This window comes from Drosophila rhopaloa, unplaced genomic scaffold (genome assembly GCF_018152115.1).
Source record: "Drosophila rhopaloa isolate 14029-0021.01 unplaced genomic scaffold, ASM1815211v1 contig_178, whole genome shotgun sequence".
Taxonomy (NCBI): domain Eukaryota; kingdom Metazoa; phylum Arthropoda; class Insecta; order Diptera; family Drosophilidae; genus Drosophila; species Drosophila rhopaloa.
This window is the reverse complement of record NW_025335059.1, coordinates 5,628,372-5,644,289: the sequence shown is the minus strand read 5'-3', so window position 1 is coordinate 5,644,289 and position 15,918 is coordinate 5,628,372. Positions and strand designations below refer to the sequence as shown.

At 41.4% G+C, this 15,918-nt stretch overlaps 1 protein-coding gene across 2 annotated transcripts; it reads right to left on the bottom strand.

Annotated features, from left to right (window-relative positions):
- Positions 1–275: 275 nt before the first annotated feature.
- Positions 276–887, bottom strand: LOC108045944. Of its 2 annotated transcripts, XM_044459143.1 has the most exons (3): positions 752–887; positions 655–696; positions 276–603 (listed from the first exon to the last, which is right to left on the bottom strand). In XM_044459143.1, exons 2-3 carry the CDS (start codon positions 671–673, stop codon positions 437–439), a joined length of 186 nt encoding a protein of 61 aa, XP_044315078.1. In that variant the 5' UTR covers positions 674–696; positions 752–887; the 3' UTR covers positions 276–436. The 2 variants fall into 2 exon arrangements, with proteins under 2 accessions (XP_044315078.1, XP_016980927.1); XM_017125438.2 differs by having other exon boundaries at positions 655–887.
- Between the last annotated feature and the right edge of the window lie 15,031 nt (positions 888–15,918).

Below are 15,918 nucleotides of genomic sequence, written 5' to 3'. Positions count from 1 at the left end.
GAGGAAAAAGTCAAGGGGGTTGCTAAATTGTATACAAATAAAGATAAATAAATAAACACACACACTTTTAATTATTAGTTTTAAAACAAACTTAGAAAAAGTTGAATATTTTTAGTAGTTGAATTAAATGGCTTTAGTGGCTTTTCTAGAAATTACAACAGAAAATTTATCTTTATAACACAAAGGAAGATCTCAGTTAAGAGTAAAAATAATAATAACCACTTTCTAATTTGCTTCCTTGAAAATCTCCTTAGACAATACTAAAAATTTAGATATACCCGGTACGGAATAATAATTTCAATTGATTATTCCAATTATATAAATTGCCTACGAAATGGTACATTCAATACAAGGTATGGTTTGCAAAAGAAATAGTATGGTCTCCAAGTTATCTGGCTGCTGGACTGGTCTGCTATCGATTTCCAATGGATGACGTTCACTCGGCGTAATCTTCGGCATCCTGGAGACTCTTCATCTGGACGGTGGGAAAGCAGCAGACCTTTCGCTTGTTGATGCACGTGGTGCGGAGGCGACTTTGGAACCTTTCCTCGCAGTTCCACAGCTCCCGGCAGGAGCCTCCTTCGAGATAGCAGCTCACCAGATCTGTGGGCGATGTGGAATGAGGATGGGCAGGAGTCGGCGACCCAGACTTACGAATCTGTTTCGGATGCATTATGGTGTAGTAAGCGCAAACCGTTAGGACAAGTACGGTTAAAACTAGCAGAGCCACCAGACATGTCAAATGACTTGCCATTTTCAAAGGGACCAAAGGCGCACCATGCGGTCCTTAACAGAACCCGATCTGCGTGTCCCTCAACGAACTTCGTAATGTGCGGCCAAGATTGTGTTCCAAAATATTCAAATGTACTTCCAAATTGAAAGCTATCTCCTTGCCACTGGGAACTAAGGAAGTGAATGGGGCGAGCGCCATCAAAATGCCTGCCGACGATTATGCTCTGAAGTGCCCCGTCCCGCTAAGTGAGTAAGTAAATTATTATGATAATGCGCTTTTTCAGAGCGAAGTGCAGTCTATGGGCAATGTTAAATTGAAACTTCTTAATTAAAAACTTGCTGCATAAAAACTGGCAGCAGCAAATCGGGGAAAGCTGCACTGCGGGAAAAGCCACGTTATTGTAAAGAGTTTTCTCTTAACTAATGCGGATGTGTCAGCTAGGAAGAAACAATTTCCTAAGCTAAAACACATAAAATGTTTGTAATTTAATAATAACTTAAGATTTTAAATTATTATTAAACAAACATTTGGTTTGATTTGGTTTTTAAGATTAACTAAATAAGTCCAAGCATTAAGTATAGAATCTGGGTACATAAAAGTTTTGTTTTTATAAATTTCTTCTTGATATCTTTTCCTAACATTAAAAAATCCCATTAGCCAAATAAATATGGCCAATTTATGAAAACGAAAATAAAATAAGTTAATTAATTTCGTCCCGAAAATGTAATTCAAACTTGGAGGATCCCAATTCTGGGTGTTGCTGTGAAAGGTCAACTGCGAAATTGCTTTAAGGCATTTACTTTTCTCACCAAATAATCGCATAACTTGTATTTAGATAGCAGTAATCCTTATTTTTAATTTCAAGTGTAGGGTGGGGGGTTTCGCGAGGATGGGTCCTCGGGATACCTCCGCTGCCTGCAAATCAGTGTGAAGCAAAATAAACCGCTTAAGGACTTGCGACTTGGCTGCGCGTTGAAAATAACAAGAAAACTGCCCTCCAGCTAGAGTCTGCTCGTGCTGAGGAGGTTGGGAAAAGTATGGGGATGGGGATGGGGATGGGGGTTGGGAGCGGGAAAAGAGGGAAACGAGGGAAAGGCGGGAGCAGGGGCACCGGCGGAAGTGGCGGGCGGATGTGCTTGGTCAGGCCATTGGACCATTGGCTGCCCAATGCGGCCAGTTAGGGAGAAAGCAGAAGCTACAGTGGGAAAAAAATTCAATTAAAAGCAACAGCACGTAACTGAAACTTTTCTTTTTCCCTCTCGTTTTTGCAAGTTTTGTATCTTTTCACCGTCACCCTCTGAACGTGTGTGTGTGTGTGTGTATGTTTTTCTTGTTCGAAGGGTAAAAAAAAGGATCTGCCCCGGGCCCCTAAGAGCCATAGCACTTTGAGTTATAAGTTGGTGCCAGCTGCCAGTTCTCCCTGCCTTAAAAGTTGCATGTTGGCTGCTCCTCTTCTGCGGCATTTCCTTTTCCCAGCACCAAGTTGCAGCTGAAAACTGAAGATATCAGTTTTGTGGCTGGTCAATGGCACGTCAAAATCAAATAGACGAGAAAAACGACAGCGGGCTTTCAGATATTTCAAGGAGTCAACTTGAATGGAAGACGCTGCCTTGTCTGTTCTACCCTTTGTGCTCCATCGCCTTTGTGCTCGAACAAATGAAATAATATAATGTATTCGTATTTAATCAAGTTAGCCACTTGCTCCGCCAGTTCCACCAGCAGCCTAATGCAGCCCGATTCGCACATTACGTATTCGCAGTGAGGCCTACCCTGCGAATGACGTCACCAGAATCAGGTCAAGTAAGGCGGGATGACTGCGGGGGAGGGGGGGGGGGGATTTGGAGGAGGCTGGGGCATACAAATTATGCTGGAGCAGCAAAATGGCAACTCACTGTGGAATATTTTCGGCCTCCTCGCTCTCTCTCTTCTCTTTCTCTCTCACTCTCTCTCTCGCTGGCAGGAGGACTATGTCCTTTCCCGCTCTAGCAAACTCACCTTGAGCTTGAGCTCCTTGGGTCCTTTCTATGGGTGTGCTACTTAATGGCCATTCATTCGCCAGCCAACACTAACACTGGGGCCAAAACCCCCTGGAAAGTTCATTTTCGTTTTTGACATTTTTCAGTTTTTGTTTGCCTTATTTTTGTGACCCCCCCACTGTTGTTGTTGTTGTTGTTGCTGTTGCTGTTGTTGTTATGCGCTGTGTGTTTGCGGGGTAAATTAAATTCAGATTATGCGGCTGGCAGAGGCTCTTAACTAGATGAAATGAGACGAGGACGAATGGCAGGCAGGGTGACTGGCATTTATTTTCCATATATTGATTGCTTTTTAATGGATATTTTGCTTTGCTGTCGGCATAAGGTGGAACTGTCCGGTGTTCAACCCACCCCCCCCCCAACCCCGCCACACCAAAACTTATCCCCATCTTCATCAGCATTGCCATCCTTAGCCAGCTTCCACTTTCAGGGAGCATTAATTTTATTTACATAGTTAAATGGTTCAATTGTTTGGCTGTTGATTTAGTGCTGGAATTTCAGACAGTAAAATTAATTGTTTGATTTGTGGCGGCAACGTTCGTTTTGCCAGTGTGCCGAGTGTTATTTCGTATATATTCTTCTTTTTTTTTTTGGGCTAGCCTGCCATCTATGTAGGTCACTTTTCCCCCGCTTTCGCTGACTGTGTCCCCAGTGATTTACAGTTTTATTTGCACAGTTTATAAATAAAACTGTCAAGTGAGAGACGCCGTTCACTGACGTTGGCAGCTGCTCATCTAATGGCATTTTCCCATGCCAGTTTAAAGTCGACTACCGTCTACTGACTCCCGACTCCCGACTCCGACTCCCATTGCCCACCCACCGCAGCCATTTGTTATGCTGCAGGGCGTATTCCCCCCAGATCCATCCTCTCCGATTTCAGTCCAGTCCGTCAGTCACTAGTCTAGTCAATCAGTTGGAACGTCAATCAAGCCGGAGCTAAAGTTACTCCGCTGAGCTCGGCGCAGCAGGTAACTAGCTGTAACTAACTGGCAGCAGAAAGCGAAACAAACTGCCAGGCGAAGAGCATTTCCCGGAAAATACTTTCAAGCGACTGCCTTTATTTTATTAACCCGCCGTCATTTGAAACAAAGGCGGAATCAGGGATTTGGTTGTGTGGTGGGGTTTTGAGTTTTAAGAATACATTTTTGTACCATACTCATTTACAGATATACAGATTCAATCATTTTTCCCCCGAGTGTGGCTGTTTTAACCCCCTTAATTCTATACAATCCATGTTATCGGATTAAAACTACCACTACATGCATTATAACTAAGGATTATGAATTTATTTATTAAAACATTAAATAACTTTTCAGTAAGTGACTTTTTAGATTTTGATTTGAAAGTTTTGTTAACAATAAAATGTACGTTTTAATATTGTAGATTTTTGTTTTGTTGAAATTGATTTCCCCCTAAAAACTACAAACTTTAAACGAATACATGGCTTACAGTAACCATTTCAAATATTATTATTCATTCACAACAGAATATTTTAATTTAAGCGGGTAGAAAAACGAACATGTTAGTAAATTTATTCATATGATTTTTTAAATATCAAAAGACAAATCGATATATTTACATCAACATAAAAAGAGCGGATTTCATTAAATTACATTTATCAAAAGAGTTTGATATTTGTTTGTTTCAATATAACCTGAGCTTAAGATTCATAAGCTAAAGTTGGGTAAGTTAGTATGGCGTAATCCAACTTGCAGTTGTAGTAAACCAAAATGTGATAACATTATTACCTTTTTTTCCAGTGCATCACACTGTTTGGCCTGCAGGGTATGACAATAACAAATTCATATACACACAGGCAGCATAAAAAAATTCACCACGCTTCGCTCTTTGGGCCAACAACTCTTTGGCGCTGCTTATACTTCTGCTTGGCTGCTTTCTCTTTTTTTTTGGCTAGGAGAGCGGCCCAGCCTCTCTCGCCCCGTCTCTCTCACGCATAGACATGGCAACAAGAGTGGTAGCAAACGGCGAACAGCAAACGGCGGCTTTCATCTTTTTTTAGCACACGCGCCCGACTTTTGCTGCCCGGCCCAAAAGTTCGTGCCGCCCCGCATTTCGGTTCCCCTTGGTCGCCTGTCGACTGTCGACTGTCAAATCAATTTGTCAGAAATCACTGACAGCTGCTTACAGCCAAAACACACACACGCTGGCAACGGAGGACATGGGTGGCCATCAGAATCGTCATTCGCCTGCTGAAGAGTTGTCATGCCACGAGCAACAAGGACCAAAGCGAGCACAGTTGCGATTTTCGACTTTGTGATACCCAATACTCGCTTTGATTTGGCATCCCAATAATGGAACATTACTCAATTAAATTATTCCAGCATTTATAAGCTATTTAATTCCAATTACCAAATGTTAAAGGAATTCAAATTAATTACACACATAAATGATTTAATGCAATAAAAATGCTTAATTACATTTTTCAGATATTTATAAATAGTGGACGTGCAATTGGAGGGTCAGCAATAAGATTTCAATAAATTGAACTGGAATTCGATCATACGAAATAAAATATTTTCACAAAGTATCCAAAGGATATATTTTTTGTTTATGTTTGATTACAGTCATTTAATTTAATTAACATATTTTTGGGGAAAGTAAATACCTACTGAAAGCACTCAGGCAAAAAATAAATAAATAACTCAAGCGAGGTTCCCTTCTAAGGTGTGCTGTAAATATTATGCACAAAAACAATTGATGCCAAAATCAGTAGAGACAATCTAGAATTATGTATACCCATTCGCTCCACGGGTAGCGGGTATAAAAATAACGACAAAATCCAAACAAGAATTGATAATAGTATGGGGCCGTGGCATAGCGGGAAAAAATTGCCTAGGGTGTAAATTATTGCGCATATTTTCATTTCTTTTCAAATTGCTTTGCAGATTGCCAGCATTTGAAAATTGTCTACGGCATCCTCCGAACGCTTTTGACATTTACAACTCATTTTTGTTGTTGTTCTTGTGTTTTGTACCCAACCCAAAAAAAAAAAAAAAAAATAAAACAAGAAATCTCAACGCAAGAAAGTTTTCAAGTTCGACTCTGACAGACAAGCGGCTTTTGTTTGCATGCCACACACACTCACATCAGTCGACGGTTGGAAGTTGTGCGCTGCGAGGCGTATACGTAATTTAACAGACAATGCCAAAGAGAGGACGAAAGACCAATGCGAAGGAAAGGCCCTTCACCAACAAAACAACGGAAAAAAGGTGGATAAAAAACCAGGAAAGGTCTTTGACTGAGGCGATTTGAAATGCCCTAGGCTAAGGTTCTGATAGTTTTCATATAGAGTTTTTAGGTAGCTTGTAACCCATGACTCAAGTCAAAGGAATGCAGATTAAAGCTCAAAAAGTTTTGCACGATAGTTTAATTTTCGAGCAATAGATAGATAAAGTTTGAAATTGCCATGGTTTATATTGAAGTTAAGTATGTTGGCCGATTTAAATGTTGTCCAAGCAAGTGATAACAAGCTTTTAACATAAATTTTATAAATTTCCTAGGGATACATGTAAGTATTTAAAAGGATTTCCGCAACTTTCCGTGGAGTAGAACGCGCGTACTCGTGGCTTAATATTGTGTATACCCAGCAGAAAGCGGAACAGAAGGGTTGATTATTGCAGAGCCAACGAAAACTGAGGGAGTTACCGTATAATGGTAAATAATGAAGAGATTTTGGCACTTTTGCAGTGCACCATTGAATAATCCTACTCCAGTTACCGTAATAAATAGGAAAAAGTTTAGAATACCCGACCCAAAAGTTATGCCAAGTATTTCATACAAACTGGAAAAATGACTCCACTTGAATACATTTTCGTGCTTGGCAGGCTCAAGGGAATCCAAACTTCGTTCATCAGTTCGCCGGGCATTGTTTCGGTTTGTTTTCCGATTTTCTTTTTCTTTTCCATATTTTTGTTTTTTTTTTCCCTCGTTGGCCTGCCAGTACCAAAGGCAGCAACAATCAGTAAGGAGAATCAGTAAGCAGCATGTTACTGCTGTTGCTTTTTATTTATTTTTCGTTTGTAATCTCTACCCCTTTTTTGTACCATCTCTCTGGCTTTTCTTTGCTCGGCAGTTTTTTCGTTGTATTTGCTGCTGTTGTTGGTATTTGGTGTGTTTGACCGACTACAACATACAAGCTCATAAATAAGTAGGCAAAGGCCCATGGACGAGGGCGTGGCGCAGAAGGGGCGGTCTTGTGACTGAAAATGAAAAATGGATTTCTGTGTCAGTTGGTTGCCATAATTTCAGCATGCTTCGCCTTTCCCTTGATTTTCCACCATTCCCCCTTTCTCCCCCTTCGCCCGATTCCAATTCCATTCATTTGCTTGGGCTGCTTTGACGCGCATTCATCATTTGGCATTCAGTTTGGTTTTGTTTTCGGTTTTCCCGCTTTGCTCTGGCTTGATTCCCAGCTATCTGCTCCAGCCCCCGGCGGGTGTCCGTTTATTTAATTAATTATTTTAAAGATTTCCATCCTTTTTTTTTTTGCGTTTCGCATTTAATTAATTTATCAAAAGTGCAAATGAAAATTGGTTTCGCCATTTCTGCTTTCTTGCCCGTTCGGCGCACTGTCCCTTTTCGTTTATGCTTGTTTAATATTTTATTTTATTCTAAATAAAACAAACTTTAAATTAGCCCGAGAGCGCCTGACGACGATCCCCTTGTGCATAAGTGGGGTTAAGCTGCGTGGCGGTGGGTTTAAGCCAAGGCCAAAGTTGCGGCAGAAAAAGTTTGCCGGTCTCTTCATTCATTTTTTTCCGCCCATCTCTCCTGCCGCTGCTAATGCTGATAGGTCTAATAACTCCCTGGGATGCTGTAATCCTTTGGGTTGTCTTGTCCGTGTGGTTGTTGCCTAATGGACACTGCGAGTCACGTAAATGAGCCCGGTGATTATGAGTCGACGATGACGATGGCGATGATGATGATGATGCTTATGCCGGCTACGTGTTAATTTCTGTGACAGCGCGGCCAAAACTTTTGGCCCCTGCTAAACTCCCGCCGCAGCATCAACGTTAAAGAAATCCGGCGTATTGGGCGTATGCGTAATATTCAATGAACAGCTGTCTGCCAATTTCGAATGCATTAAATATTAATTTGTGCAGCATTTTCGGCCATTCAACCAATTTGCATATTTCCCGACCATCCGTTAGCCCGAAAACGGAAATTAGTTGCAGAAGTTATAATTAAATTCCTTTGGATGCATGTGAGTCCTTGTTATATCGTCCTGTGTGTGTGTGAAAGTATGCAGCAAACTGAGCTTGTAAACAGTCCTGGGGACCTGTGTCCGCACACATTTGCCAGCCGTTGCCATAGACAACACTTAAGTGCTCGACCAGGAGTGTGTGTGGCAGTCAGGACTTGGCAGGACTTGGCAGGACGGGCCAGGACACTCTAGCCATCGAAGTGGGAGTCTTAATTAGAAACAATTTGAGGCTGACTGATTGCCCGTGGTGTGGGTGCCTTGTGCTGTGGACCCTGAAGTTACCTACATCGTAGGTGACACGCGCTGTTGGCTTTTGATCATTACTGGCTATTGCTACTTGCAGGGTTACGTAGCTCTTGCTTGGAGGTAAAGGAACACAAGCCAGAAATGAACAGAAAAAATACAATAAAATTAAAAAAGTTCAAAATTGTCTTATCATTGCACTTTTATATATTCTTTTAACATTTTTGTACTCCAAAAAAGAGATCGCTTTAATAAAATTTACTCCAGAAAACTTAAAACAATTATTCAAATATTCAATAATTTCAGAATACCAGTGCCAGTTATAAGAATTTCAGAAATGGTCATTGTGATCAATATATGAATTTATTTAAATATTGGAAAATAGATTTTAAGACAAAAACCTTTCAGAAATGTGAAAAGTTCGTAAATTATATCTTTGCAATACGAATTAAAAGTTTATATGATTACAAAATAATGACAAATTGTCCCATAAATAAAGACAGATTGTAGATATATACCTTTTAGGTTGGAGAGTATCCCCTTAATTGCCTAATAAAATTATGATTGATAAGGGTATAAGAAACGGGAAACTTAGTTTTGTTAAAAAAGACAACTTGTTAGGAACTGAAAAAAAAATGAAAGGAAATACTACGAATCGGATATTTTATGACAAATGTGTACAGCCCATACTTTTTCTCCGACAACACAAAGCATCTCAAATTGTGTCCTTCCTCAGGGCTCCAAGCGCCATCAATTTCCGCATCAAGAACATTTTATGGAACCGCAAATTTGGGCTGAACAGCTCTCCGGGGACAGTCGTGGGTGCCACATCCACATCCACACACGCACACTCACATGTATCTATTATTTCATTTCGATCATTGCCGCCAACTGGTTGTCGATTATTGAAATTGATTTGCACAATTGAACGTGGTGGCGAGGACGCACATAAATCACACATGCATCAATTATGGAACGTTCGTCGTCAACGTTGCTGTGCATCAATATTTGATGCCACAAAAAAAAAAAAAAACAGACAGGACCTCTCATCCACTTCCGCCCTTTCCCGAAAAAGGGGGCGGGGTTTACAGCTACCCCAACTAGGAGCACAAGCTCCAGATGGAAATGGCAATGGAACTAAGTCGTCTGGCTGGCGATTACAATCCCCGCTTGCGATTCGCGCTCCGTTGCCGATCAATTATGCAAATGGGATTGGGCATGGACGGGGATGAGAATGACAATTGGGATGGGGTGCATGACGTACTCAATAATAAAGTGTCGCCGATGACGACGACCCTGCAAGCATGTCCCAGCATTTATTACAAGTATTGCGTATACGTAATGTTTGCCAAAGGACTTCGCCTTTTTCGGCGGGCGGTGCACCACCACATCAGCACACCACCACATCACCACCAAACCAGCAAACAATTGCTGTCGAAAAGAGAGCGGAGGAAAACAGCTGGGGCGTATACGTAATGTGAGGTCAGAGACCATATGATGTTGTAAGTGGAGTAACTGCTGCTTTTTTTTTGGTTTTTTTGGGAGTTGTTTGCTGGGCATTAAGACTTTGGGAAATGGGATTTAAAGATGGGGCTGGCTGCGCATTTCCATGGCCTGCTTGGCTGCGAACCATAATTGGATCCGGCCCAGCATTACGCATTCATGGCCAGCATTTGCGTTCTTAGCCCATTTATTATGGCCCCCATAATTAGCCGGGCCTGTTTTCAATATTTATCCCATATACCCCGTATCCGTTTCCGGATCTCGGCCCCTAGTAAACACTTGCCCGCGACCGCCATTAACACACTTTGCTGAGGCCAGTTAAACCATTTCCCCCACGAATAACTGGCAACCGGAGCCCAAAAACTGACCCGCTAAAAGACAATAAAGTTCAATATTAATGCACCCTTTGACTCGACCGGGCCACGGGGATGAGTTAACCGAATCAAGCGCCATAAAAGCAAGACAAACAGGCTACTTAAAATAAGACCCGAAAAAATTTTAATGATCTGTCATAAAAGCGAAGTCCCGCCGAGTGGAAGCGAAAATTGAGCGTTGGCCGCATAAAACTGAATTTATTAGCATTGCATACTTTTGAGGGCAATCAAGTAACCAGATGGATCTCTCTGCTCCTGTGTCTGGGGAAACTGTTGCTGCCGCTGCTGATTCCGGACCAGAACTTAACTCCGTTGAACTCGGGGCGACAGGACACCAAATCCTTTAAGCACTTCTGCTCTGTGGCGCCGGCAAATATCCGCCTCTGTTTGGGTGTGCTGGCAATTAATTCCAAAATCACAATAGCCATAAAGATGATGATGCGACTACAATTTGAATGCCCACCCAGCCGCCGATTCCTCAAAGCCCCGCCCTCGAATCCGCGCCCCCCCCTCAGCTGTCAAAGACAGGACCAAATTGACAACAATGGCGACAAGCGGCGTTCGTAATAAGTAGTTTGGCTGCTGCGTCCCCCTTCGCCCCCCCCTTCCCATGACCCTCACGGGTGGCGGCCATTAAATCAACGCAGGACATGCCTGGCAGGACACTGCGCCTATTGCCGCACACAATATATCAAAGTTTATGTTGATTTGAGTGGCGCAGCAAACTTTTAGTCCCGAAAAAAGACCACACAAAGCCAAATATAAATGGCAAATATAATCAATTCAAATGAAAATGATATATTAAATGGTTTTCTTTTTAAATAAATTAAACTAATATATTTTTCTTGTTATTAATTATGAGTTATTGCTTATATTGATTTAGTCTGGGCTTTATTTTAAAAAAAGTATAAAATATGAATCTAGCTTTAGTTCTTTTTAACTTTGAAATTGTTAAAAAGCATTATTTGTTGGTAACTTTAAATGATTATATTTTATATACACATATTTTATATATTTTTTTTGAACAGAACAACTTTTAAAATATATTTTTCTCTGTGCTCAGTCATTGGGACTGAATTTCATGTTATTGTCTCCTTCTATTGATTTATTTGGTTTGTGTCCTCTTCCTGCCACATTCCTTTTTTATCATTTGCCATTTTATTTGTGTGCTTATTTTTGATTAGATTTATTTATTTTTATTTTCGCTGAGCCGTCGTCGGCGTCGTCGATGAAATTTAATAATTCCACTTAATGCAATAATAATTTCGTCGCCTTTTGTTGCCGGCCCCAGGATCGGCATCAGAAGCCCGGGCGCCGGGCATCCCCATTGCCGGGCATCCGTGCCATCGTTGTCGTCATCATTTTTGTGGCCAACGCATAATTTGTGCGAAATTTGTCAGATTGCTGCCACAGCGTCGGACGAGCTCTTAAGGCTGAGTAATGCCGGGAATCGTGGGAATCCGGGGAATCGGGGGGGGGTGGCAGAGTCATTTGTAATATGTTTTATTTGACTTGCGGCAGCTGCTTCTCTCAATGAAGGCTAAGTAATTGACGCTCCGAACTCCCGGCGGAGGGGGCGTGGCACAGTGGCAGCTGATTACAATTAGTTTGGGGAGTTTCGCTAAACTGTTGCCACCCGGGAAAATTGACGGAAAATGAGTGGCTAACAGCTCAGAATTGGCGTCAATTGGGAGTTGGCATTTATTCGCCATTTATATTCCTGTTGCCTATAAAAACACGCACCTGACAACTCACTTTAATGTATGTCAAACCTCAGCACTTGGCAACCGGCTGGAAAAAAAAAAGAAACCAAAAACACAAATAAGAATGGTAAAAAATTCCAGCGGCCTCTTTTTGACATTTTGAGTGACATTATTTGTGTCAACAATAAAACACTCAGGCAGCAAGAGCGAGATGAAGACGGTAAGCGAAAGGAAAAAGTGCGAGTGCACTGAGAGAAAATTAAGTATTGACAATAATAGTATTCTAAACTGAACAACACTAATTATCATATAATATGATAATATGATCCTTTCTTATTGTATTGGACATGACTTGCCAATAACTAAATATTATAATAATGAAAATAATAAATTAAAATCGCATTAGTGTTAAGTGCATTTCTAATTTTTATTTTTGTATTTTAATTTTGGAGAACAAATTACAAGTAGTCTCTTATTGGAGTATTGAAAGATACCAGACTAAATATCAAACTTAATATCAAACTATATAGTATATATCTTGGAAGGATACATAAATAGTTTATTTGAATAAAAACCGATGTATTTAACCAATAAATATAGATATATAGATATAAAGAAGATTTCAGGGGTGATATACTAGATTTTCCCGATGTGTATATAGGGAGTTGGCAGCAAGTAAGCACCAGTACAAAGTGGAAAGTGAAAATAAGCAGCAGAAGGAAAACGAACTCAAACCAAGGCCAGCGCAATTTAAAATTCAATAAAACTTCAATCAGCGTTTAAAAATGTGTGTGTGTGGGTGTGTCGATGAGTGTGGGTTGCTGTGTGTGTATATTTGTATTTGGCAAGTGGAAAGACAGCGCCCAGCAATTTAAACAAATTGAAAGCAAGCGCAAATAAAAAACAGTTTGTTGCCACTTTTCACATCAATTACGCACTTCAGCCGAAATAGGCGACGAGGACGAGAGGAAGAAGAAGGCAGCCCAGAAACGACGAAGACGCAGAACGAGTCCTTCGAACCGCCCACCACCCAACCACCCAACCTCCCAACCACCCCCTCAATCTCTTCGGCTGCTGCTTCTAGTACAAAAATAACACTTGAAACTAAACGCGCATTCAGGCAACGCCGCTGCCACTGCCGCAGTCGACGTAACAGCCTGCCACACCCACCAACAACAACAATTTTCGCCTGCGAACACGGGGCGTATTTTTCCACGTTGTTGTTGCTTTTATCCCATGACCAGCGGGGGAAAAACGCGAGGGTGGGGGGACTCCAATTGCCACCCACAATATTTGAATACGTGCCTTTTCCTCTATGTATGCGTTTGTGCGCGCGTGTGTGTTTGTCTATGTTTTCCTTAGCAAAAAGCGAAAGTAAATGTTCGAAAATCGCAAGAGGGAAAAAATCAAGTAAGCATCGGTGGAAAAAGTAAAGCATATATGGGGATGACGAAGCTTTGATGCTCTGGGGGGATTTTAAAAAGGATGACAACCGATTTTGAAAAATAAATCTGGACAAATAGGTATAAATCCTTTTCATAATTTTTCAAGCTCATAGAAAATGGTTGGAATTACCTTTCATGAAACTTAAATTTAAGAGTTTTTCAGGATTCAATGATTTGACCGAGTAATTTAAGAATTGATGATTTGGAATTTGTCTTTTTTGCTTAGAATTGTTAAAAGCATTAGTAAATTGTATTTAAAAAGCCATTTTGAGTTATATGAAAAGAAAAATTGATTTACCATCTAAACTATCGCTACAATTATTTTTTAGATATATATTTATATTTCAGGCTATATAGAAAATGTACCATAGTTTTGATATTAAATAATTCCACCATCACCGCTTAAAACAGAGAGTAAAATATTTAAAACCCCTGCTTGCCACTTAAAGCCCTGCTGCGAATGTTGTCTTTAAAAATTCCCAGAACCCAGAGCAAACATAAGCGGGAATCTGCAAGTCCGTGTACCGTGTTTCCCCTGGGGAATCTCGACAAACGCTCCATACCCTTTTCGCAGAGTATTGAAGATGGGCAAAAAGCGAAATGCTGGCAAGCTTTTTATTGCGCGTGATAACAAGCGGGGAGGCTGGTGGCCGGAATAGTCCTAAGGTGCCGAAGGACGCGGGGGCGTGGCAAAAGAGGGGCGTGGGAAGGGAAAGGGGGGGGGCTGAGGCGAAGCGGTACGAAGAACTGAAAGATCTGAAACCTGGCGAACTGGAATCTGGTGGGCCTCTGGTGTCTGGGCAGTGCGCTGTTTGATGTTATTATAGATGACGATGACGATGATGATGACGGTGACGACAGCGCGGCTCACACACCCACACACCCCCACACACTCGCATCCTCAGCCAGGATGATTTAGCCCCATGCCCCTCGTCATAGCCAGAAAACCTCCTCAGTTTACTTAGAAGACTGCCAATCAAAGTCGCCGCGGCAAATGTCTTGTTCTTTGGCTTGTTCAGGTTGTCAAGGCTCCTCAAGTACATGCGTGTGTGTCTGTGTCCTTTCACTATGAGTGTGTTCGTTTGACAGCCATTACTTTGTTGCCTAGGTGTTGCCGTCGCCATTGACAATGATTTGCTCTGGCTTAAAGGCGCCCGATCCACCTGGAATTTAAGTCGCTTCAGGCGGATTCTGGGCCTACAAATATCTGTTATACTTTGCCAACTAAATCCTTTTCCTTTATTGCTTTGTTTGATTTATCATTAATGAACTTAAGCTAGACGTTTTGTAATATCCATTTTTATATTTCGTATAATTAGTACACTTTAATCTATTCTTACTATATTTGTTGAAATTGTAAGTATAAAATGCTAAGGAAAAAGTTCATAAATAATAATAGTATTGTTATTATGTATAAATATCTTTTTATTATGATATATTATAAAAATGTTCTTTTGAATAAAAGTCTGATAATATTGTTAAATACGAATAAATCTAAAAGTTTTAAGCTAACATATGTCTTTTTCCAAATTACTTTTTGACGAATTATTAAAATCAGTAAATTTGGTCTGTGCTTAAAGTTTTTGTGTAAATTAAGAATTCATAATCAGATGTTTGTTAATTTCGGGCTTTTCTTTCAGCAGTGCAGAGAGCTTAAGCGAAAGTAGCATCAAGAAATTTGGTATTCATTATTTAATTCGCTGAGCGACATTTGTCAAATCTATGGGAATTACTATTTCCGGCGGAAGTTCGTCGCTCTCCGCTTTCTTCGCCGGCTACCTGAGCTGCGTTTACGGAATTACGACAGAGTCCTTGCTGGCGCTGTTGTCCTGTTCCGCGGCTGCTGCTGGCGCCTAACAATATGCAATAATAACAATTTACATATTCATGAGACGCCCGACCCGCAAACAGCAGCAACAACACAAGAGCGAGCAGGGGGCGGTGGGCGGTGGACGGAGGTGAAAGTGGAGCGGCGGCAGTTTGCATAAAGAGCAGCAGAGGCCGCTTAAAAAAATCAACAAGAGCCCTCCCCCGCTCTTCTCCCCTCGCCATCGCTCTTGTAAACCCGATTGGACAGCAGCCCTTTTGTTAAGCCGGGGCGTAACTGTAGCTGGCCAAATATTTATATTTATTTCAACCTTCCATCTTCCACCCTCCCTGCTCATATATTTATTTTTCATATTTTTATGATATTTATTTTTGGGGCTGGTATTTTGTTTGCCCCGGCAGCGCAAATTTTTGCGCTTCGAATACTTTAGCGAGTTGGATTTTGAATGTTGATTTGCTGCGGGGAGGGGGGTTTTGGGGGAAATGGGACTTCAGTGGTGGGTGGAAAAGGTTAAGCTACAAGTATTATTTTTAGTTGGGCGACCACGATTGAGGCTGTGGCCCGCTCTTAGCATTCGCATTAGCATCCGCATCCGCTCTTTGGGAATCTCGGCAAGAACCTACCACAAAAATAAATCAAAACAAAGGCCGTCGAGATGTAAGAGCCGAAGAGATGAACAGCATCCACATGAGATTTGGAGAGTCGGCGCTCTGTTTTCTCTCGCGCAGCGACGCCTTTGAGAACAGCGGACTGAGAATCGAGAACTGAGAACAGAGAACTTTGGAACTTGGGAACTTGGGAACTGCGGAGTCCGTCAGTCAGGTGCAGACAG